The sequence below is a fragment of the Bombina bombina genome, chromosome 10, assembly GCF_027579735.1.
Source record: "Bombina bombina isolate aBomBom1 chromosome 10, aBomBom1.pri, whole genome shotgun sequence".
Taxonomy (NCBI): Eukaryota; Metazoa; Chordata; class Amphibia; order Anura; family Bombinatoridae; genus Bombina; species Bombina bombina.
Window position 1 is genome coordinate 127,708,815 of NC_069508.1, and position 25,599 is coordinate 127,734,413.

The 25,599-nt window shown below is 37.5% G+C and overlaps 1 protein-coding gene across 1 annotated transcript in view; it reads left to right on the forward strand.

The window, feature by feature from the left end:
- The window catches only part of LOC128640757 (vitellogenin-like), a 459,754-nt gene that overhangs the window by 84,246 nt on the left and 349,909 nt on the right, over positions 1-25,599 (forward strand). Inside the window, 6 exon segments of the mRNA XM_053693183.1 lie at positions 1,302-1,404; positions 1,553-1,637; positions 2,680-2,806; positions 2,808-2,884; positions 2,977-2,998; positions 21,653-21,870. Of these exon segments, the coding sequence (XP_053549158.1) occupies positions 1,302-1,404; positions 1,553-1,637; positions 2,680-2,806; positions 2,808-2,884; positions 2,977-2,998; positions 21,653-21,870 (632 nt within the window).

A 25,599-nucleotide genomic window follows, 5' to 3' on the forward strand; every position in this document is an offset into this window, starting at 1 on the left:
ACCGCCGCCACCTACATTATGTTATTAACCCCTATCCCTCCACTCCCGGAGCCCACCGCAACTAAATAAAGTTATTAACCCCTAAATTGCCAGCCCCCCACATCGCCATAAACTAAATTAACCTATTAACCCCTAAAACTAACAACCCGCTACCTTAATATTAAATATTAACTCATCCCTATCTTATTATAAATTTAAACTTACCTTTAAAATTAAATTAAACTATATTAAACTATTAAGTAATCTACCATAAATATTATACTAAAATTACATTAAAGTATATTAAATTACTAATTAATCTACACTAACTATTATAATAAAATTACCTTAAACTATATTAAAATAATAATTAATCTACCCTAACTTTTAAACTAAAATTACATTAAACTACAAATTAAAATAACTATATTCTATATTTAAACACCTAACCCTAATTAAATAATTTTACAAAAAGTTACAAAAAACTTACAACTAAGTTACCAAAAACAACAAACACTAAGTTACACAAAAAGTAAACACTAAGTACAAAAAATAAAAAATAAATTATCAAAGATTTAAACTCCTAACCTACAATTAAACTACAAATAGCCCTTAAAAGGGCCTTTTGCATGGCATTTGCCCCAAATAAATCAGCTCTTTTACCTGAAAAAAAATACAAATACCCCCAACAATAAAACCCACGCCCCACACAACCAACCCCCCCAAATAAAAGCTAACTAAAAAAAACTAAGATCCTCATTGCCCTGAAAAGGGCCTTTGATTTGGTCATGCCCTTAAAAGGGCATTTAGGTCTTTTGCAGCCCAAAACCCCTAATCTAAAAATAAAACCCACCCAATAACCCCTTAAAAAATCCTAACACTAACCCCTGAAGATCGACTTACAGTTTTGAAGATTTGACATCCATCCTCCAAGAAAAGCCATGAGAAGTCTTCCAATCAAGCAGCAAAAAGTCCTCCAAGAAGCCCGGCAAAGTCTTCATCAACGCCCGCAGAAGTCTTCACCCAGACGGCATCTTCTATCTTCATCCATCCAGCGTGGAGCGGGTCCATCTTCAAGACATCCGACACGGAGCATCCTCTTCTTCTGACGACTAATGATGAATGAAGGTTCCCTTAAATGACGTCATCCAAGATGGCGTCCCTTAGATTCTGATTGGCTGATAGAATTCTATCAGCCAATCGGAATTAAGGTAGGAAAAATCCTATTGGCTGTTGCAATCAGTCTGCCTGTATTGCACCTAGAGGTGCTTTCTTTCTTGTAAGTGCAATTATACCTTACATTTTTTTTTTTTCTTTGTCAGACTGTACTGGGCTATGGTGGTGGTGCTTTCCATCCCAACACAGGTTTTGATGGTGATCTATCATGGAACTTCCTCCCTCTGGACAACAGTTGGCTTCTCCCAAGTGAGTTGGACCACTGTGAAGTTCCAGCCTGCCCTATTAGCACCATTGGGTGCATCACGTCTTTGAGTACCCATTTGTCTGATCATCTTTTTCACTTGGTTGGTGGTACTAGGCCATTGTGGCACCTCTGTTTGTTTCTTTTTCACAGATTACCGTTCATCAGGATTTGACCATCTTTTGACAGAGAACTGCCTACATTTGGGATTTCAAGGATCTTTTTTTTTGTTGTGCTTGTATTTGTGATTGTTTTTGGCTTATGGTGTTTATTTTAATATTTTAGCATTGATCAGGAAGCACCCACTATGGGAGATTTTGTATTAGTACAATGTTCTCATTTTTTTTTATCAATACTTAAGTTATTACTGCATAATACTGTTGCAGCAGTGTATTATGCTCCAGTGCTTTAAATTCTTTCTTACTCATGTGTTTTTTTTTGGGAAAACAAAGGTTACATCATAACTGTTTGTCACTGTCGTGATTTAACATTTGAGTTCTTTCAAATTTGGGTATCCAATGGGTTAAATTATTTTTCTGTACATTAAGCTGGCTTCTACATTTTGAACAAGATTGTCAAGCACTGTTTTAAAACATATGCAAAAAATCTTATTTAGTAACTTTGTGACCCATTAATGTAGTTGTGGATACAGCTTTGGGGCCTTGCTAGCAAAGTTAAAGGAGCATTAAACCCATTTCTTTTTTTCTTTCATTATTAAGATAGAGAATACAATTTTTAATAACTTTCCATTGTTTTCCCTATTGTTTCATTCTCTTTGTATCCTTTGTTGAAGAAACACCAATCCCCTTTTAGTAGCTAGATGAACACATTGGGGAGCCAATAACATGAGGCACATATTTGCAGCCACCAATCAGCAGCTCCTGAGTCTACCTAGGTTTCCTTTTGACCAAAGGATACCAATAGAACAAAACAAATTAGATAATAGAAGTAAATTGGAAAGTTGTTTAAAATGTCATGCTCTCTCTGAATCTTAAAAGAAAAAAAATGGGTTTCATGTCCCTTTAAATCTAGACAAGTCCTTCTCTAGAACAATTAGTTGTGCTAAAATAGGGGGCACTGCTGCTCAAGCAATTGCTGGGCAGACGAGATTTAGAAGAGTGAACCTTGTCCGCTGGACAATTGATAATTGCTAGCCTTTAAACTGTATTTAAACTTTGGTTTGAGTCAAATATTTACTTATTGTTGCAAAAGTGTCAATGTGTATTTTAAAATTATACTTATTCTTTACCCATTTTTTAGGCCTATTAATGATCTGCTAGCGGAAGCTTTAAAATGAAGCCCATGAGAGGGGATATTATTTTGGCACTCAAAGCTCTTGGAAATGCAGGACTGCCAGCAAGCATAAAGACCATTCAAAAGTTCTTGCCAGGATTTTCATCCACTGCTTTCCAACATGTCAATTAGAGTTCAATCTACTGCTTTATTAGCTCTGAAAAATATTGTCCCTTTAACGATCCACGAAAGGTAATGGCATATAATACTAATAATAATAATTATTATAATAAATAATAGTAATTATAATAATAGGAATTTATAAAAACTTTCTTTTTCCCCAGGTGTTTTACTAAGTTGATGAAAGTGCCTATAATTTATTTATTGAATTGACAGTGTATAAAGAATGGGATATAGTTTTATTACCAGAACTGTGTTTTAACTTAGAGAAAAATAAAATATATTTTAATCTGTATGGAAAGCTCAAATGCTACCACTTGCAATGGAAATGGTTGTGTTAAACTATTTTTGTACAATAAAACGTGATCTGCAGGATACATATTTTATTAACATAAACAGTGGTATGTGAGATAGTAAGCATACCCTTTTCTTTCCTGTCTCACTTAGGAAAAAAACATTTCTTTCAAATCAATGTTGAAGATAATCCTGAAATGTCCTGATTAACTGAAAAACATTTTCTACTTGGTAAAAAGGAAGCTTTGCGTTCATAAAAGTGTGCTCCCATAGGCTCCAATTGGAGCCTCGTTCTCATGCCGTGAGACACGGCAGAGAAACTAGCCATAGCGAAAGGGGTTAGTTAACGCAGCTATGGGCAGCAAATGTAAAATATATATGGATATATACAGGGAGTGCAGAATTATTAGGCAAGTTGTATTTTTGAGGATTAATTTTTATTATTGAACAACAACCATGTTCTCAATGAACCCAAAAAACTCAATTAATATCAAAGCTGAATAGTTTTGAAGTAGTTTTTAGTTTGTTTTTAGTTATAGTATTTTAGGGGGATATCTGTGTGTGCAGGTGACTATTACTGTGCATAATTATTAGGCAACTTAACAAAAAACAAATATATACCCATTTCAATTATTTATTTTTACCAGTGAAACCAATATAACATCTCAACATTCACAAATATACATTTCTGACATTCAAAATACAAAACAAAAACAAATCAGTGACCAATATAGCCACCTTTCTTTGCAAGGACACTCAAAAGCCTGCCATCCATGGATTCTGTCAGTGTTTTGATCTGTTCACCATCAACATTGCGTGCAGCAGCAACCACAGCCTCCCAGACACTGTTCAGAGAGGTGTACTGTTTTCCCTCCTTGTAAATCTCACATTTGATGATGGACAACAGGTTCTCAATGGGGGTTCAGATCAGGTGAACAAGGAGGCCATGTCATTAGATTTTCTTCTTTTATACCCTTTCTTGCCAGCCACGCTTGTGGAGTACTTGGACGCGTGTGATGGAGCATTGTCCTGCATGAAAATCATGTTTTTCTTGAAGGATGCAGACTTCTTCCTGTACCACTGCTTGAAGAAGGGGTCTTCCAGAAACTGGCAGTAGGACTGGGAGTTGAGCTTGACTCCATCCTCAACGCCGAAAAGGCCCCACAAGCTCATCTTTTGATGATACCAGCCCAAACCAGTACTCCACCTCCACCTTGCTGGCGTCTGAGTCGGACTGGAGCTCTCTGCCCTTTACCAATCCAGCCACGGGCCCATCCATCTGGGCCCATCCAAGACTCACTCTCATTTCATCAGTCCATAAAACCTTAGAAAAAATCAGTCTTGAGATATTTCTTGGCCCATTCTTGACGTTTCAGCTTGTGTGTCTTGTTCAGTGGTGGTCGTCTTTCAGCCTTTCTTACCTTGGCCATGTCTCTGAGTATTGCACACCTTGTGCTTTTGGGCACTCGAGTGATGTTGCAGCTCTGAAATATGGCCAAACTGGTGGCAAGTGGCATCTTGGCAGCTGCTTGACTTTTCTCAGTTCATGGGCAGTTATTTTGCGCCTTGGTTTTTCCACACGCTTCCTTGCGACCCTGTTGACTATTTTGAATGAAACGCTTGATTGTTCGATGATCACGCTTCAGAAGCTTTGCAATTTTAAGAGTGCTGCATCCCTCTGCAAGATATCTCACTATTTTTTACTTTTCTGAGCTGTCAAGTCCTTCTTTTGACCCATTTTGCCAAAGAAAAGGAAGTTGCCTAATTATTATGCACACCTGATATAGGGTGTTGATGTCATTAGACCCACACCCCTTCTCATTACAGAGATGCACATCACCTAATATGCTTAATTGGTAGTAGGCTTTCGAGCCTATACAGCTTGGAGTAAGACAACATGCATAAAGAGGATGATGTGGTCAAAATACTAATTTGCCTCTAATAATTCTGCACTCCCTGTACATATATATTTATGTGTTTTTTTGTGTATATACACATATTAACAAAATAAAATATATATGTATATAAGCATATACATATATATTTAATGTGAGCACACAGTCCCCATAGACCACAATGTAAAGGCACTTTTCAGTGCCATTTTTTCTCTAACACCTAACATCCCCTAACTTTAACTCCTAAAAACTTCTTTGTGCAGTTATTATTTTAAAAATTAAAGATGCTTATTTTTTTTGTTTAAAATGTACCATACAGTTTATTTTGGGGGGCAATTGGGGGACATTTTTAAAATTAACCAGAGATTTGATCTCTGGTTAATTTTCAGAGTGCTAATTGCTACCTCAAGCTTGCAGTAGCATTAACCATTTACTTATAATGGCTGGTTATTTATTGTGCACCCATAAACGGGCTAATCTGCCCATTTACAGGTGAACAATCAATTAGTACTGTGCAACTACTGGTGTAGGAACCTCATCACCGTTGTTTAATAGTTGTTTTTATTTATTAGACATGGGTAGAGGTAACTGTACATCATCTGTAATAGAAGCTATTATTAACTCACTAGTTCTTCCATTTGTTTCAAACTGACCTGCACATGTACCAAGGTTATAAGATGAAGTATTCCCTTTTATGTTGAGCATATTGAAAATTCCAGTTCTATCCAGTGATTTCTATGTGCCATCCTTTTCAGCAGGGGAAATACTTTCAAGTAGAGAATAATTTAATGACTCTGGGTGGAGAGCAAACACGACTATCACTGTTACATTCAGAAATAGACTAGAAAGGTGATCTGTAGAACATAGAACCTCAAGCATATTCCATATTTTTTAAGAAGCTCCATGCATTATTGCAATTATTATTCTCTAGATCCACAAAACTTTTTAAAACATTAATACATTGAATTATACATTTTGATTTCCTTGAATTCTTGAACCTTGAAGCGTCGTTTCATATTTGGGGTAAATTGCTACCCACTGGCTTAAACCAGTTAAGGAGAAGCTTGGCTAATGAATTGTCTTTGCTCTGTCTTGAATTAACATATTAAATAAAGATAAGGGAGTGAATAATACTTTATTACATTGTTTGTATCTTGATCACTCTGTTGTCTATTTATCTTGAAGAGCATGAGGTATCTTTGCAACAATTGGATTCATGACATATGCAGTATCAAGATAGCGCAATCTGCTTAAGATGCTTGTAGTTCCAACAAAAGATCACTTAACCCTTGCAACTTGCCATTATCCTTTGGAGGATTTTTTTTATTTTCCTCTAAAGAGCATTCTCAATTACCTCTGATCCATATGGTCCCAAAATATTTTGAAACCTGCAAATTAATTGTCTACTACTTTACAAGCAAATCAAGCACTTTTCTAGCAGATATAGCCAAACCATAAATAGCGGTCAACTTGTAATCTATCCCTTTTTTTAGGTATGTTTTTATCCATAGTTTGCACATTATAAATTTACAGTATTTCTATAACAAATGTATTTGAATCTATATTTTCCCTATTTCTACATATCTGGGTTTTAGCCGCCATGGATGGGAGTGCACCCATTTCCTGCCTTTTAGTTTTTGCATTATACCAGGAGGTAGTTACTTGACTTTTTCTCACCTTTTGAGGAGGGGATTTAGGGTGTTGATCTATAGTTCGTTTTAGTGTCAGAAATCCACTTAATTAAAAGTTGCTTTTTGAAATATTTTTATGGATTTAAATTTAATTTGGAATACTTCTATAATGTTGAATATGTGAAAAATACTCTGAAATTAACACAGAAAACATTTTAGAGGTGTATTTGCATTGGGAGCCTATTTTTAAAAGTTTATGCTTAACCCCTAGGCGCTGGGATCAAAGTGTTAACATCGGAACAAAGTTCCAATGTAAACGAGTTGGTTTAAAAATTAAATCACATAATTGTCTATGCAATCAAATGATTTCAAAGCCAGGATCAGATCATGTGGAACTGCCTACTCTTCTAGGCATGCCCCCAAGTCTGATTCCAGCTTGCATCAAAGGGGAAGTCTACAGGACACCCATATAAGGTAGGACATTAAATGTCATCCTACAGTGTTTAGGTTCAGCACTGTTAGGACAGCATGACATGTCCTAATGGCATGAATGGGTTAATTATGTATATATGTAAATATGAGCATGACACTTATCATGATTCTATTTAACACTTTTAATGATATAATCAACATAGAACCATTGTGTGTTCAAATTCTCTTAATTGGCATTTTCAAATTAATAAGAAGTCTGAGGGGTGAAGGAACCCATTTTTAGACACAGCAGAAGAAATATTCTCTCTTTTTACAAGTGTGTGAAATATCTAAATAAAACAATCCTCAAAACCATATCATTACCCATAATTTTTTTAGCAATTATTTAGAAACATGGCTTAAAATGAGGTACAATGTTTTCAAACATTTAATTTCAGAGGTTTATGACATTAAGAGCATAACTCAAAAGATGCTGTATACAGATAACTGCCAGTATGTCCATAGCTCTGGTAATGTTTTAATACTATATTGCATATTGTAATGGCACATACTGTATAACTCATATATTAAAGCATTGTCAAACTATGGATGCAGTTTTAGTATAAGAGAGAGAGACTTATTGTGTAAATATGATATATAGATAGATGATAGATAGATAGATAGATAGTAGATTCATAGATAGATGACAGACAGATGGGTGAACAGATAGATAGATAGATAGATAGATAGATAGATAGATAGATAGATAGATAGATAGATAGATAGGTAGATAGACACATACCATTGTATATTTTTCCTTATAATATTATGGCAAACATAATTATAAGTTTAAACATATTCTCTTTGGTAACCTCAAACTTGCTTGTTGATAGGCAAACCTTACTGTAAGTTAGGAACAGCCTGATATCTGCTGTCTTCCATTATTAAGAATAATATTTCCAGTAATGATTGATAAGGAGCCAACAAAGAACAGGTCTTAGCCAAAGTAACTGTAATACCATTAGAAAGGTGCAATATAATTATTTCAAAGACATGACTTAAAAGTAGCACACACTTATAATGAAACTTTAGATGTAGCTCTTCCTCTCTGCATGACATCCAGTAATGAGAAAAGCCTGAGGATGCAGTGTCTTGTAGATGTAATTGTGTGTTGCATTGGCTGTGTGACTTCTATTAATTTTCAGCTCTTTGAAATGGCCTTTTAAGTTTTAGCAGGTTTCAATGGTAGGCATTTTGAAAGTTGACTAGGTTCACTAAAGTTAGTGAAGTCTGTTTTTAGTATTGCATATCTACATTTTCTCTACTGATCTGCTGAGTCTTGACCACGGACTACATGGTTTCATAAAATATTATAGTAAATTGATCATCTTCTTCACTTTAGAGTATCATTACCACCATTTTAACTTTGTTCAAATATAATTTGCAAATTTGGACTTTGTTCATTTAAACCAGTTATCTATGTATTCAAAATTTATCTTAAGCAAGAGTCCTATCACTGTATTCAATAAAATGCATCCTCATTACAATTTGCTTAAATAATTATCTTATCTGAAGGTGCTTTTACAGAGGAGGTCTTTGAACATACTTTTGGTGATGCTCACAAAGTTCAAGGTGGTACATACTGTATGTTGGATCTTACTTCTACAAAATATACCTGTATTTATTGCTATAAACACCCATCACACTTTATTTACCTGTTTCTTGGAACTTTGTAGAAATTGGAAATTAAAAAGGGGGCTGCCTTGCAAGTATAGGGTAGGTGCAATCTTTGAGAATTATAGATGTTATAGTAATGAATGGTGTTTGATAGCATCTCCTCAGCTTACATATGTGACCTGTTCACATAGCTGAAATATAAGCAATGCATGTGGGTTTTAGAATAGAAGGGGTTATTCTGAAAATGAGGAAAAAAAACAGAATTTATGCTTACCTGATAAATTACTTTCTCTTGCGGTGTATCCAGTCCACGGATTCATCCTTTATTTGTGGGATATTCTAATTCCCTACAGGAAGTAGCAAAGAGAGCACACAGCAAAGCTGTCCATATAGCTCCCCCTCTAGCTCCACCCCCCAGTCATTCGACCAAAGGTTAGGAAGAAAAAGGAGAAACCATAGGGTGCAGTGGTGGCTGTAGTTTAAACAAAAATTTTTTTTTACCTGACTTAAATGCCAGGGCGGGCCGTGGACTGGATACACCGCAAGAGAAAGTAATTTATCAGGTAAGCATAAATTCTGTTTTCTCTTACAAGGTGTATCCAGTCCACGGATTCATCCTTTACTTGTGGGATACCAATACCAAAGATTTAGGACACGGATGAAGGGAGGGAACAAGACAGGTACCTTAAACGGAAGGCACCACTGCTTGCAAAACCTTTCTCCCAAAAATAGCCTCCGAAGAAGCAAAAGTATCGAATTTGTAAAATTTGGCAAAAGTATACAGTGAAGACCAAGTCGCTGCCTTACAAATCTGTTCAACAGAAGCCTCATTTTTGAAAGCCCATGTGGAAGCCACTGCTCTGGTAGAATGAGCAGTAATTGTTTCAGGAGGCTGCTGGTCAGCAGTCTCATAGGCCAAACGGATGATGCTTTTCAGCCAAAAGGAAAGAGAGGTAGCAGTCGCTTTCTGACCTCTCCTCTTACCAGAATAGATAACAAACAAGGAAGATGTTTGTCTGAAATCCTTAGTTGCTTGTAAATAGAACTTTAAAGCATGAACTACATCAAGATTGTGTAATAGAAGGAACAACTATTTCCTGGTTAATATTCTTGTTAGAAACAACTGTAGGAAGAAAACCAGGCTTGGTACGCAAAACTACCTTATCTGCGTGGAACACCAGGTAAGGTAAATCACACTGTAAGGCAGATAATTCTGAAACTCTTTGAGCAGAAGAGATAGCTATCAAAAACAAAACTTTCCAAGATAACAACTTAATATCTATGGAATGTAAAGGTTCAAACGGAACCCCTTGAAGAACTGAAAGAACTAGATTCAAACTCCATGGCGGAGCCACAGGTTTATAGACAGGCTTGATTCTGACTAAAGCTTGAGCAAACGCTTGAATGTCTGGTACCTCTGCCAGACGCTTGTGTAACAGGATAGACAAAGCAGATATTTGTCCTTTTAAGGAACTAGCTGACAATCCTTTCTCCAATCCTTCTTGGAGAAAGGACAATATCCTGGGAATCCTAATCTTACTCCATAAGTAACCCTTGAATTCACACCAACAAATATATCTCCGCCATATCTTATGGTAGATTTTCCTGGTGACAGGCTTTCTAGCCTGAATCAGAGTATCTATAACTGACTCAGAGAACCCACGCTTTGATAGAATTAAGCGTTCAATCTCCAAGCAGTCAGATGTAGAGAAACTAAATTTGGATGCTTGAACGGACCCTGTATTAGAAGATCCTGCCTCATAGGCAGTGTCCATGGTGGGACAGATGACATGTCCACTAGGTCTGCATACCAAGTCCTGCGTGGCCACGCAGGCGCTATCACAATCACTGAAGCCTTCTCCTGCTTGATTCTGGCAACCAGATGCGGGAGGAGAGGAAACGGTGGAAAAACATAAGCCAGATTGAAGGACCAAGGCGCTGCTAGAGCATCTATCAATACCGCCTTGGGATCCCGGGACCTGGACCCGTAGAGAGGAAGTTTGGTGTTCTGACAGGACACCATCAGATCCAACTCTGGGGTGCCCCATAGCTGAGTCAGCTGGGCAAACACCTCCGGGTGGAGTTCCCACTCCCCCGGGTGAAAAGTCTGACGACTTAGAAAATCCGCCTCCCAGTTGTCTACTCCTGGGATGTTAATTGCTGAGAGATGGCAGGAGTGATCCTCCGCCCACCTGATTAATTTGGTTACTTCCGTCATCGCTAGGGAACTCTTTGTTCCCCCCTGATGATTGACGTAAGCTACAGTCATGATGTTGTCCGACTGAAATCTGATGAATTTGGTCGCCGCTAGTTGAGGCCATGCCTGAAGAGCATTGAATATCGCCCTCAGTTCCAGAATGTTTATCGGGAGAAGAGTTTCTTCCCGAGACCATAAGCCCTGAGCTTTCAGGGAGTCCCAGACCGCACCCCAGCCTAACAGACTGGCGTCGGTCGTTACGATGATCCACTCTGGCCTGCGGAAACATATTCCTTGAGACAGGTGATCCTGAGACAACCACCAGAGAAGAGAATCTCTGGTCTCCTGGTCCAACTGAATTTGAGGAGACAAATCTGCATAATCCCCATTCCACTGTTTGAGCATGCATAGTTGCAGTGGTCTGAGGTGTATTCGAGCAAAAGGGACTATGTCCATTGCCGCAACCATTAGTCCGATTGTCTCCATGCACTGAGCCACAGATGGCCGAGGAATGGAATAAAGAGCTCGGCAAGTAGTTAAGAGTTTTAGCTTTCTGACCTCCGTCAGAAATATTTTCATTTCTACCGAGTCTATCAGGGTTCCTAGGAATGGAACTCTTGTGAGGGGGGAGAGAGAACTCTTTTTGATGTTCATCTTCCACCCATGAGACCTCAGAAAGACCAATACAATCTCCGTGTGAGACTTGATTCTTTGGAAAGTTGACGCCTGAATTAAGATGTCGTCTAGGTAAGGCGCCACTGCTATGCCCCGCAATCTTAGAACCGCCAGGAGGGACCCTAGCACCTTTGTGAAAATTCTGGGAGCAGTGGCCAACCCGAAAGGAAGAGCCACAAACTGAAAATGCTTATCCAGAAATGCGAACCTGAGAAACTGGTGATGATCTTTGTGGATAGGAATGTGCAGATACGCATCCTTTAGATCCACGGTAGTCATATATTGACCCTCCTGGATCATTGGTAAGATTGTCCGAATGGTCTCCATCTTGAATGATGGGACTCTGAGGAATTTGTTTAGAATTTTGAGATCCCGGATTGGTCTGAAAGTTCCTTCTTTTTTGGGAACCACAAACAGGTTTGAGTAAAACCCCAGTCCTTGTTCTGCAATTGGAACTGGGTGGATCACTCCCATTGTATGTAGATCTTCTACACAGCGTAAAAACGCCTCTTTCTTTGTCTGATCTGTAGACAGACGAGAAATGTGGAACCTTCCCCTTGGAGGAGAGTCCTTGAATTCTAGAAGATATCCCTGGGCTACAATCTCTAATGCCCAAGGATCGTGTACATCTCTTGCCCAGGCCTGAGCGAAGAGAGAGAGCCTGCCCCCTACTAGATCCGGTCCCGGATCGGGGGCTACCCCTTCATGCTGTCTTGGTGGCAGCTGCAGGCTTTTTGGCCTGTTTACCCTTATTCCAGCCCTGGTAAGGTTTCCAGTTTGCCTTGGGCTGTGTAGCATTACCCTCTTGCTTTGCAGCTGGAGAGGATGAAGCAGGGCCATTCCTGAAATTGCAAAAGGAACGAAAATTAGCTTTGTTCTTTGTTTTAAAGTCTTTGTCCTGAGGGAGAGCATGGCCTTTTCCCGGGTGATATCTGAAATAATCTCTTTCAATTCAGGCCCGAAGAGGGTCTTCCCTTTGAAAGGAATGTTCAAAAGCTTGGATTTAGATGACACATCGGCCGACCAGGACTTTAGCCATAGCGCCCTGCGCGCCAAAATGGAGAAACCTGAATTTTTCGCCGCTAACTTAGCTATTTGGAAAGCAGCATCAGTGATAAAAGAATTAGCTAGCTTTAGAGCCTTAATTCTATCCATAATTTCCTCATATGAGGTCTCCGTCTGGAGCGAGTCTTCCAGCGCCTCAAACCAGAAAGCAGCTGCAGTAGTTACAGGAATAATGCAGGCAATAGGTTGGAGAAGAAAACCTTGTTGAACAAAAATTTTCTTAAGTAAACCCTCTAATTTTTTATCCATAGGGTCTTTAAAAGCACAACTGTCTTCAATTGGTATGGTTGTGCGTTTAGCTAGTGTAGAAACAGCCCCCTCCACCTTAGGGACCATCTGCCACGAGTCCCGCATGGGGTCAGATATGGGGAACATTTTCTTAAAAACAGGAGGGGGGACAAAAGGGACACCTGGCCTATCCCACTCCCTAGTAACAATATCCGCAATCCTCTTAGGGACCGGAAACGCATCCGTGTAAACAGGGACTTCTAGGTACTTGTCCATTTTACACAATTTCTCTGGGATCACCAAAGGGTCACAGTCATCCAGAGTAGCTAATACCTCCCTAAGTAAAACACGGAGGTGTTCTAGTTTAAATTTAAAAGCCAATGTATCTGAATCTGTCTGGGGAGGAACCCTTCCTGAATCAGAGACTTCTCCCTCAGACATCAAATCCCTCGCTCCCACTTCAGAGCGTTGTGAGGGTATATCGGATATGGATACCAAAGCATCAGAATGCTTATAATCTGTTCTTAAAATGGAGCTATCACGCTTTGCAGGTAACACGGGCAGTTTAGATAAGAAGGCTGTAAGAGAATTATCCATGACTGCCGCTAAGTCTTGTATTGCAAAAGGGTTAGACGCACTAGAGGTACTAGGCGTCGCTTGTGCGGGCATAACTGGTTGTGACACTTGGGGAGAGGCAGACCGGCTACCCTTGTTACTTTCAGTCTGAGAATCATCTTGGGCCACATTCTTAACTGCAACAATATGATCTTTAAAGTGTATAGACATATCAGTACAAGTGGGACACAGTCTGAGAGAGGGTTCCACCATGGCTTCTAAACACATTGAACAAGGATTTTCCTTAGTGTCAGACATGTTTAACAGACTAGTAGAGTACACAAACAGGCTTGGAATCACTTTAATCAAATAAAAAACACAATTTGAAAAAAACGTTACTGTGCCTTTAAGAGATAAAAAGAGCACACAATTTTACAAAACGGTGAAAAAATGCAGCAATCTTTCACAGAATGTAGCTAAAGCCTTAATAAGATTGCACCCCAAGTTTCAAAACGATTAACCCCTTAATGCCCAAACCGGAGCAGCCTAAAGCCAACACCTGGTTAAATCACTACAGCACCTTGCCACAGCCTTGCTGTGGCCCTACCTTCCCTTAGGGATCAGAGTTGGGGGAATATAGCTTCTTTTAGGCCCTCAAACATCAGCAGGACCCTCCATGTGAAACAGCATGAACTTATCTGCAATTCTAAGTGCGCATCTGAGGCGCGAAATTAGGCCCCTCCCACTCTACTCCGGAGCTGTGAGGCCTAGTAAATCACTCCTAAGTGACTAAAAAACAGCCATGTGGTAATAACCCCAGAAAAAAAACCCAAAAGGGCTTTCAAAGTGTCTTGCAAAACGATTTTTCCTTAGCCAAACAATCGATTGCCCTGAATAAGTGTCAACCAGTATATTAGCCCTATTATGTAAGCATTCAATTCCTTACTAAGTCTGTGAACATAGCTTACCCTCCCCTTATGGGGATATTTTCAGTCTCTTCTAGGATTATCTCAGTCTTGTCTAGAAATAAATGACTGAACATACCTTATTGCAGATCACCCTGCAAACTGTTCACCCCAACTGAAGTTTTCTGGTATTCCTCAGTCCTGTGTGGGAACAGCAGTGGATTTTAGTTACAACATGCTAAAATCATTTTCCTCTCAGCAGAAATCTTCATCACTTTTCTGCTAGAGAGTAAATAGTACAAACCGGTACCATTTAAAATAACAAACTTTTGATTGAAGATAATAAAACTACAATTCTAACACCACATTCACTTTACACTCCCGAGAGAGACCCTAGTGCTTAGAGCCAGCAAAGAGAATGACTGGGGGGTGGAGCTAGAGGGGGAGCTATATGGACAGCTTTGCTGTGTGCTCTCTTTGCTACTTCCTGTAGGGAATGAGAATATCCCACAAGTAAAGGATGAATCCGTGGACTGGATACACCTTGCAAGAGAAACAACATATGTACTTCTGTACAGTCACAGTATCATTTTAAATATGTCTGGAATTTGTTATTGCTTGGGTGTCCGTGTAGGATGTCTCCTACCAAAATTACAGAAATTAAAAGGACAGTAAATTAGAAATTAAACGTTTATGGTTCAGATACAATAAATGATGCAACATTAAACAACTTTCCAATTTCCTTCTATTTTCAAATATGCTTTGTTCTCTTGATATCAGTTTTTAAAGAGTAATCCTAGGCAGTCACATAGGACTTCAGGAGCATGCATGTGACTTTAGTACTCTATGGTACGGAGCCCAGAGGTGTCACACAACATTTTTTAAAAAAATCTTGAGCACATTTTGCTAAATCGTGAGCACATTTTGCTAACTCGTGCTCACGATTAAGCTATATTGTGCGTACGATTAAGCTATATTATGCGCACAATTCAGCTAAATTGTGAGCATGATTTATAATTAATTATAATCATGCTATTCCACCTTAAAGGGACACTGAACCCATTTTTTTTTTCTTCCGTGATTCAGATAGAGCATGCAATTTTAAGCAACTTTCTAATTTACTTATCATTTTTTTTTCATTCTCTTGGTATCTTTATTTGAAATGCAAGAATGTAAGTTTAGATGCCGGCCCATTTTCGGTGAATAACCTGGGTTATTCCTGTTGATTGGTGGATAAATTTATCCACCAATAAAAATGTGCTCTACAAGGTTCTCAACCAAAAAAAGCTTAGATGCCTTCTTTTTCAAATAAAGATAGCAAGTGAACGAAGAAAAATTGATAATAGGAGTAAATTAGAAAGTTGCTTAAAATTGCATGCTCTATCTGAATCACGAAAGAAAACATTTGGGTTCAGTGTCCCTTTAAGCATGAAACATCCCAGTTACAGATCAGGCTCACCAGCCAATATTACTTTCAGTTTCAGTTCAGTAAATGTTAGGATCAATACAGACTGGTAAGTTTGGACCTCAGCTTCAGTTACATGGACTTCTAAAAGCCCAAATGTTAGCATTATGTTAAGTGACAAACATTTAGCATTGCAATGCTCATAAAGCATATTTATCCTTTCACAATACAATGCAATTATATTCAAATTATTGGAGGTAAAATATTGGAGGTAAAATAGGTGTACATAAATTATATTATATTTAAAGTATATATTGAAGTATATATTAGTTAATTATTCAGGTCAAAAACTGGTTTCTCAAAACAAAATAGTTGTGCTCCCTGTAAAAAAAAATATGAATTGTACAATTTCAAATACATATTTTTCTACCATTACTTTATAAAATATTGTCACATTCTTCTGTCATTTTTTAAGCAGGGAATACATTTTGTATTAACACTATGGAAACATCTAATTTGATTCCACTACCTAAAGATAAAAATGGCAGTGAGAACTGTATACATTTTCATAATGCTCTGTGCACAATAGAAGCCTGTTATTGTACACACAATGCTATACATTGCAAAGGTTATCCAAAAGATATGGATTGGATCCCAAAGCAGTATAGCTGCAAAATATGTTGTTTACATTGAGATATCTGTCTGAGTACAATGTAAAGTTTAAAGGGACAGTCTACTTCAAATATTTTATTGTGTAAAAAGATAGATAGTGCCTTTACTACCCATTTCCCAGCTTTGCGCAACCAACATTGTTATATTAATATCATTTATAAGAACTATAACTAGCATTTTATAAGTTTATAAGTTTTTTCACAGCAAGACAAAAGCTAGTTAATGTGTACCATATAGATAACAATGAGCTGACTCGTTGAATCATGAGTGATCACTGATTGGCTAAATTCAAGTATACAAACATCTCTGATATAAGGCGGATTGGTGCAAAGCCTTAGATACAAGGTAATCACATATTATTTAGCATTGTATTGTAAAAGCATAAATATGCTTTGTGAGCATTGCAAAGCTAAATTTTCTTTTTGTCACATAGCATAATGCTAACATTGAGCTTTTAGAAATTCATGTGACTGAATCTGAGGTGCACAGTTACTTACAAAAATTAAATTATTCACTGGCACTATGTGGGTAATTGGAAGATCACGCTATGGGGACATGATGGCATGATTTGTTTGTTTGAGTGGAATCAGTGCTTTGGTTTTGGTCTCCATTGATTTAAGAGTCCACAGTTTATGTTAATGTATAATTTCTTATACCCTAGTTTAATTTCTGGCAGAGTGGACTGGTGATATAACTAGTATAGACCTATTTTGGATACTAGCTTTAAATAACCCCTTAAGGACACAGCTTCAGTTTGCTCAATTGTTTCATGATGGAATAATTCCGTCATTGGTCCTTAAGGGGTTAATCATAATAAAGTGTTAGGCTTTATTATTTGAGGGAGATAGTGCGCCAAATCTCTCATTCCCTATCTCGTTTCTCCTTAACCCTCTTTTTTTCTTTTTTTTCCTTCTATATTTCCTTTTATCTGTTGAATTTGATAAGTGCACAGTTACTTACCAGTTTGTGCTGATCCTCACTGACACATATGGCTCGATTTATCAATCAAGGGGTGGACAGGGGCATACATATTCGCCCCTGCCCACCCCAGCTCTCCTCTGGTGGATAGCAATCTGCTGCTGGAATTTAACATTGCATACAAGCACTATTTTGTGCTTGCCTGCGATCCTGCTACCTACCCACACACAGCCAATCACGCGCGGGCAGGAGCTGTCAATTTTCCTGGTCGGACGAGGAGAAGAGGGTAGGGAATTAGCAGTCTCATGGCCACTGCTTGATTAATTGTGACTGTAGGTTCTCTTGTGAGAACCTGCAGTCATAGCGAGGAGAAGGGCTTCATAAATCGAGCACATATTGATGTCCAGTTCATGAACTACATAATTAACATAATTAACCCACCTACTCTGAATTTCAAATAAGCAGTCGATTTTTTTGTGACAAATTTATTTTTTCTTTCATATTCCAGCCCCCTGTATCATGTAACAGACATCAGCCAATCACAGACTAGTATACATATACCATGTGAGCTTGTGCATATGCTCAGTAGGATTTTGTTTCCCAGAAAGTGTGAATATAAAAAGATTGTGCGCAATTTGATAATGGAAGTAAATTAGAAAGTGTCTTAAAACTGCATGCGTACCCCTGGGGGTACTTGGTGGACCGGTTAGCGGTACGTGAAAATATTGTTGATAATGGCGGAAGATACGGGGGGGGGGCACTCTCAATGGGTCATCAACTAATAACCAAGGTGGAACTGTGGAAGGAAGGAGAGCTCAGCCGGAAAGTGACAAGTGAAGTCCTGGCCTGGCATATAGGCAGATGGAAGTCCCTGCACCTGAAATATGTGGACCGGAAGTGGATAACTCTGGTCCACATATTAATGATTACCCTGTGTCACCAGACAGCTTAGCCTCCTGCTCCACCCACCCCTGTGCTATGCACAAAGTTTTGACTGCAAGTACGCAGTTAGAAGCGGCACTGCAGCAGCATAGCTGTGTGGACACGTGTGTTAGAGCCATGGAGGTTGCGAGTCACACAGACGAGGCGGGTCTGCATCCCCAAAAAGTTATAGTCAGTGCCGGTAAGTAAAGTACTGCTGCTAATGCTTGCTTGATTCAGATTGCTTCACTTCCAACTTAAAGTATCCATAGTGGCTGGGTGGTTAATATGGATCTGATCTCACAAGTTTAAATATTTATTGTTATGATCATTACACTTTGACTCCCCCCCAGGCTGTGTTTAGGGGCAACCAGGAACCTGCCAGGGACGCCAGCCACACAGATCTTAGCTTTAGCGTATAGTCGTATGCCATTAAGCTTACCTCCCCTATAAAAAAGTGCTTCCTTAATTTTAAAGGAAGGGTGGTGGTAATGAAGAGAGGGGGTACTTATAAATGAAAAGCCTAATCAAGGGGTACTGGAGAGAAAAAAGGTTGGGAACTGCTGCTCTAGTCCATGGAAGTTTAATACTGACTTCACTGGCCGTAATTGTAAATGGAAAAAATGTCCCTTTCTTTGTTGCAATATATTAGTATATAGTATAAACTACATTTTTGTAATGTTATAATTTTATTAACTAAATTTAAAATTTAATATTATAAGTACTATTACAAAAAAAAACAAGAAAACAATTTAAAAGATCTAGATAAAATGTAATGTAGAGGCGTTTTGCGATGGCGGTTGTGGCGGTTTAGAGGTTAAGTAGTGTAGGGGTTAAATAGTATAGGTCCTTAATTTGCGTAATACTTTGTTTTAATGTATTAAAATTGTGTTTAGTGCAACTTTTTTAAGCCCAAGGGGCTGAATTATCATTGTCTGGCGGACATGATACGCTGTAGCTTATCATGTACGCCAGACATAGCATACGCTGTCGGCATTTAACATTGCACAAGCAGTTCTAGTGAACTGCTTGCACAATGCCGTCTCCTGCAGATTTGCAGCCAATCAGCCGCTAGCAGGGGGTGTCAATCAGCCTGATCTTAAAGGATCAGCAAATTGATGTCTGGAGCCTCAGAGGCGGCGGTCCAGTTAAGGAGCAGTGGTCTTAAGCGGTCTTTTATTTATAGTGATGCAGAATCTGTTGGCACTCTACAAATAATCGATAATAATAATAATAATAGAGAGAGAGAGAGAGTTTCTTTGACTCCTTCCCTGCCCTGCCACAAAACATTATTTTCATTTCTTTAGTATTTATTCTAAATACAACTTTATTTTTATAGCATTTTCATGTCTAGTAGGCGATATTCATTTACTTTGTACATCAGACAGCACTAAATTTCAAAGCGGTATTTTGCAAAACACTTGAGCACAACACACACGTAATTTAAGAGTAATGATTGTACTAATAGCACTCTCTGCACATTTCACTAAAACTATAGGACAAACTCAAGAGGTTTGGGCCACGTTAAATGGATATAAAACCCAATAATTGTCTTTTGTTATTCAGACAGAACATACCATTTTACAAAAAAGCTTCCAATTTTCTTCTATTGTCAAATTTGATTGGTTCCCATGATATTCTGTGTTAAAGAGATACCTAGGTAGGAATCTGGAGCACTATATGGCAGGAAATAGTGCTGCCATATAGTGCTCTTGCAAATGGATAACTTTCTTGCAAAACTGCTGTCATATAGTGCTCCAGAAATGGGCCGTCTCCTAAACATATATTCCTGATTTTCAACAAAAGATACACAGAGAACGCAGAAAAATAGTTAATTAAAGTATATTAGATATGTGTTTAAAATAACAGGCTCTTTCTGAATACTGAAAGAAAAATGTTGTGTTTTATATCCCTTTAAGATGTTTTGCTTAAAAATTGTAACCATCCACTTGGCTCTATCAATTGTGCTCCACTTGTAATATAGCCCTCAATCAGGGATTTTCAAAACCTTAGATAAATCTATCAGAAAGTATAGATTGATTCTCTCTGGCAGTTTTGAAACTCTAGTAGGTGTTGCTGAAAGTAAAATAAAATAAATAACAAAAAAGCATTTATTGTATTTTTTAAAGGACTGTTTCAATGTTTTGCTGTCATATCTGTATTTATGAAGAAACTCAGAATTGTTTTATTGGGAGTCAGTTTTTTAAAGCACGTAACATAAAACTGTCTTTCTTAATTTATTATAAGCATAAGAGTAATGCTATAACATGTATGCCTCCTTTAAAACATAAATATTAAATGGGAATTAAACCCAACATCTTGCTTTCATGATTCAGAAACAACATAACATTTTAAACAACCTTTTCATTTACTTCAATTATCTAATTTGAATAATTCTCTTGTTGAACAGCATACCTAGGTAGACTTAGAAGATGGGAGATAGCTTTTGATTGGGGGCTGCAATTATATCCCTCATGCGACTGGCTTACCAATGTATTCAGCTAGCTCCCAGTAGTGCATTGCTGCTCATTTAATAAAGGATACTAATAGAATTAACCAAAATGTATAACAGAAGTTGTTAAAAATGTATACTCATATAATTAAAAAAAAAATAGTTTCATTTCATTTAAAGGGACAGTCTTAACAGAATATGTATTGTTTTAAAAGATAGATAATCCCTGTATTACCCATTCCCTAGTTTTGCATAACCAACACTTTTTAACCTCTTTGATTATCTTGTATTTAAGCCTCTGCAAACTGCCCCTTATTTCAGTTCGTTTGACAGACTTGCATTTTAGCCAATTAGTGCTGGCTCCTAGGAACTCCACATGCATGAGCACAGTGTTATCTATATGAAACACATGAATTAACAACCTATAGTGGTAAAAAACTGTCAAAATGCCCTGAGCGAATACCAAGAGAACAATGCAAAACTGGTGATAGAAGTAAATTGGAAAAATGTTTAAAATGACATGCCCTATCTGAATAATAAGTTTGTTTTTGACTAGACTGTCCCTTTAAAGGTTTCTTTCATGATTCAGGTAGAGAATACCATCTTAAATAATGTTCCAGTTCACTTCTGTTATACTTTTTGGTTCATTCTATTAGTATCCTTTATTAAATGAGCAATAAAGGATACTAATAAGGATTTTAATCAACTTAGTTTACTATTATCTAATTTGCTTCATTCTCTTGATATCCTTTTTTGAAATGCATATCTAAATACACTCAGTAGCTGCTTATTGGTGGTTAATGGTGAGTTTCATGTCCCTTTCATTTTTAAAATAAAATAAATGATGCTCTGTATTTAATAGCGTTTTATAAGAAAGGTAGAAAAGACTGTAAGTGAATCGTCAAAAACAATACTAATGTGATATTTCAATTGATGCAGGTGCATAATATTTGCCTTCAGTTGTTTGCAAACTTCAATTTGCCCCCACCAATCCGGATGAGAGCTGCAGGAGTGTTACTCGATTCGAGACCCCCTGCTGTGGTTGTAATGGCTGTCGCTAGGATTCTGCTAAGAGAAACTAACATTCAAGTGGCTTGCTTTTCATACACAGTACTAAAGGCGCTGAGCAAAAGCACAGTCCCCGAACTTCAAGAAGTGTAAGAGAGAAAATGTATAACATGTTTGTACTTAATATCATTTTATACTAGAATTATCATAGGCTAGAAAAAAGTAAATGTATTTGTCATCTAGAAAAGAGACAGCTTTATCCTTTCTATTCCATATCCTGTCATAACATAGTGCTTTTATTATGTTGTACGATTCTTGTCAAAGACGTGAGACGATACATTTTATTATTGATGAACTTTCGTTACTTCTTTAAAATTCAATAAAAGATATTTAAAGGGACATTAAACCCACAATTTTTCATTAATGATTCAGATAGAGAATACAATTTTAAACATCCTAATTTACTTCTAATATCTAGTTTGCTTCACTCTTTAAATATCCTTTGCTGAAGAAAAGCAATGCACATGGGTGAGCCAATCACATGAGGCATCTATGTGCAGCCACCAATCAACAGCTACTGAGCCTATCTAGATATGCTTTTCAGCAAAGGATATCAAGAGAATTAGGCAAATTAGATAATAGACATAAATAAGAAAGTTGTTTAACATTGCATGCTCTTTCTAAATTATGAAAGAAAAAAAATTGTGTTTCATGTTCCTTTAAAGGGATATTAAACCCATTTTTTTTTCTTTCATTATTCAGATAGAGCATGCTATTTTAAGCAACTTTCTAATTTACTCCTATTATCATTTTTTCTCTGTTCTCTTGCTAACGTTATTTAAAAAGCAGGAATGTAAAGCTTAGCAGGCCCATTTATCAAGCTCCGTACGGAGCTTGAAGGGCCGTGTTCCTGGCGAGTCTTCAGACTCGCCAGAAACACAACTTATGAAGCAGCGGTCTAAAGACCGCTGCTTCATAACCCTGTCCGCCTGCTCTGAGCAGGTGGACAGGAATCGCCGGAAATCAACCCGATCGAATACGATCGGGTTGATTGACAGCTCCCTGCTGGCGGCCGATTGGCCGCGAGTCAGCAGGGGGCGGCGTTGCACCAGCAGCTCTTGTGAGCTGCTGGTGCAATGTTAAATGCGGAGAGCGTTTTGCTCTCCGCATTTAGCGAGGTCTTGCGGACCTGATCCGCAGTGTCGGATCAGGTCCGCAAGCCCTTTGATAAATGGGCCCCTAGGAGTCAGCCCATGTTAGGTTCAGCACCCTGGATAGCTCTTGCTTATTGGTGACTACATTCAGCCAGCCAATAAGCAAGTGTAACACAGGTTCAATGCTTTACATTCCTGCTTTTAAAATAAAGATAGCAAGAGAACAAAGAAGATTGATAATAGGAGTAAATTAGAAAGTTGCTTAAAAGTGCTTGCTCTATCTGAATAATTAAAGACAAAATTTGGATTTAGTATCCCTTTAACTTAGAAAAAAAAAGAGACACATAATACAAATTTGAAGCCCCATATTTGAGAAGCATTGTGCATTAGTTATTTTGTCAAATTAATATTTGTATGTTTTTGTTTTAGTTTTCTTGTTTTTTTTTCTGTTCTCAAAACAACCTTGTTGATCAGCATTTGGTAAAAATGATGCATGGTGGTTCACACACACGCAGAAGGAGAGAGAGGAAGAAAGTTACACTGCAAAGCAATGTCTCTTCTCTTCCCTTAAAGGGACATTAAAGGGACACTGAGCCCAAATGTTTTCTTTTGTGATTCAGATAGAGCGTGACATTTTAAGCAACTTTCTAATTTGCCCCTATTATTAAATTTTCTTCATTCTCTTGGTATCTCTATTTGAAATGCAAGAATGTAAATTTAAATGCCGACCCATTTTTGGTAAACCACCTGGGTTGTTCTTGCTGATAGGTGGATAAATTCATCCACCAATAAAAATGTGCTGTCCAGAGTTCTGAACAAAAAAAAAACTTTGATGCCTTCTTTTTCAATTAAAGATAGCAAGAGAACAAAGAGAAATTGATAATAGGAGTAAATTAGAAAGCTGCTTAAAATGTCATACTCTATCTGATTCAAAAAAGAAAAAATTTGGGTTCAGTGCCCCTTTAAACACTAAATAAATGCTAGGTAGAATAATGCATTTAAGAAAAAGATTTGTCTAAGAATAAAATGTAGATGTATTTTTAAAAAAATGTATTAGTTGCCTAAATATTGACAAAATAAATGTAAAGTTTTAATGTCTATAAAACAATGGGAGCTGCTATGTTGTATTTTAGGTTACTTTTGCAGCTGTGGCCAATTAGAGACAGTTATAAATAGGTTGCTAAAGTGTGCAGCCAATGGTTGTGTGGAATATAACAGTGTTCTGCACTTGCGTTTTTAACAGGAACGGAAAAGCTCACAATTTCAGAATGGAATTACAGGAAAGGGGGACAAAATTAAGAATGAAAGTATATACAATTAATCTTTTTATATTACTATCTCAAAGTGTTTATTGTCCCTTTAAAGGGAAATACACATGATATGAAAGTTTCAAATGATTCAGACAGAGCATATATGAAAGAAAACACTTCTCAATATGCTTCTATTGTCAAATTAGGGGCAACTCACAATCCTTTAGAAAAAAACAACTAAAATCCCCTTAGAATTGAATGATGCATTTTTCTTGATACTCATTTGATAAGTTTTTCCAAAGGATTGTGATTGACCCCTTACTTTGTTATCTTGGTATTCTTTGATGAAGAGTATAAGTTTATAGGCTAAGGAGCATGCACGTGTCTAGATCACTATATGGCAGCAATGTTGCCTTAATGTTTTTAACAATGTTATACATTTTTGTGCACTAGATGTCATCATTCTTTGCAACAATGTATAGTTGCTCCTGAGCTTCTCATGCTTTTCAGCAAAGAATGCAAAAGTATAAGTACATTTTATAATAAAAATAACATTATTATTATTATTTTAATTGCTTACTATATCTAAATTATAAGGGACTTCCATGTCCCTTTAAATTGAGTGTTATTTATTTAAAGGGACACGCTAGTGAGTAGTATGCAAAGACTGTACAGCCTAAAAGACACATGGGCATATCTATCAGTCAGAGGCTGTTTTCACTTTGAGATCAGCAATGCACTCAAGCAAAAGGTGCTACTGATCTTGGCATCTAGAAAAAAAGTATAAGGCAACCTACATTTGCTGATCAGTGGCAAGGGAGAGTGTGTATAACAATGGTACAAATTTAAATTTAGCTAATTTATTTAAAGGGATATGTTAGTGAGTAGAATGCAGAGGCTGTGCAGTCTGCAAGCCCAAGTATGAGGAGAATAAGGGTACTTTGACTTTATTTAAAGGGACATTAAACACTTTGAGATGGTAATATAAAATGATACATTGTATATAATAAAACAACTCTGCAATATACTTTCATTATTTATTTGTCCTCTTTGCCTGTAATTCCATTCTGAAATTGTGAGCTTTTCAGTTCCTGTTAGAAATGGAAGTGCAGAACACTGTTTAATCCAGCACAACCATTGGCTGCACACTCTAGTGACCTATTTATAACTGACCCTAATTGGCCACAACAGAGAAGGTAACACAAGTTACAACATGGCAGCTCCCAGTGTTTTATAGACACTAAAACTTTACACTTATTTTGTCGCTTTTTAAACAACTAATGAAACTTTAAAAAATACATCTACATGTTAGTCATGGACTAATCTTTTCTTTGAATGCATCATTCTATCTAGCATGTATTTAGTGTTTAATGTCCCTTTAAGGCTATGATGGTGCTTTGTGCATGTGCACAGTGCTTGTGCAGTAATTAATATATATATAAAGGGGGCGATTTACTAATGTCTGGCGGACATG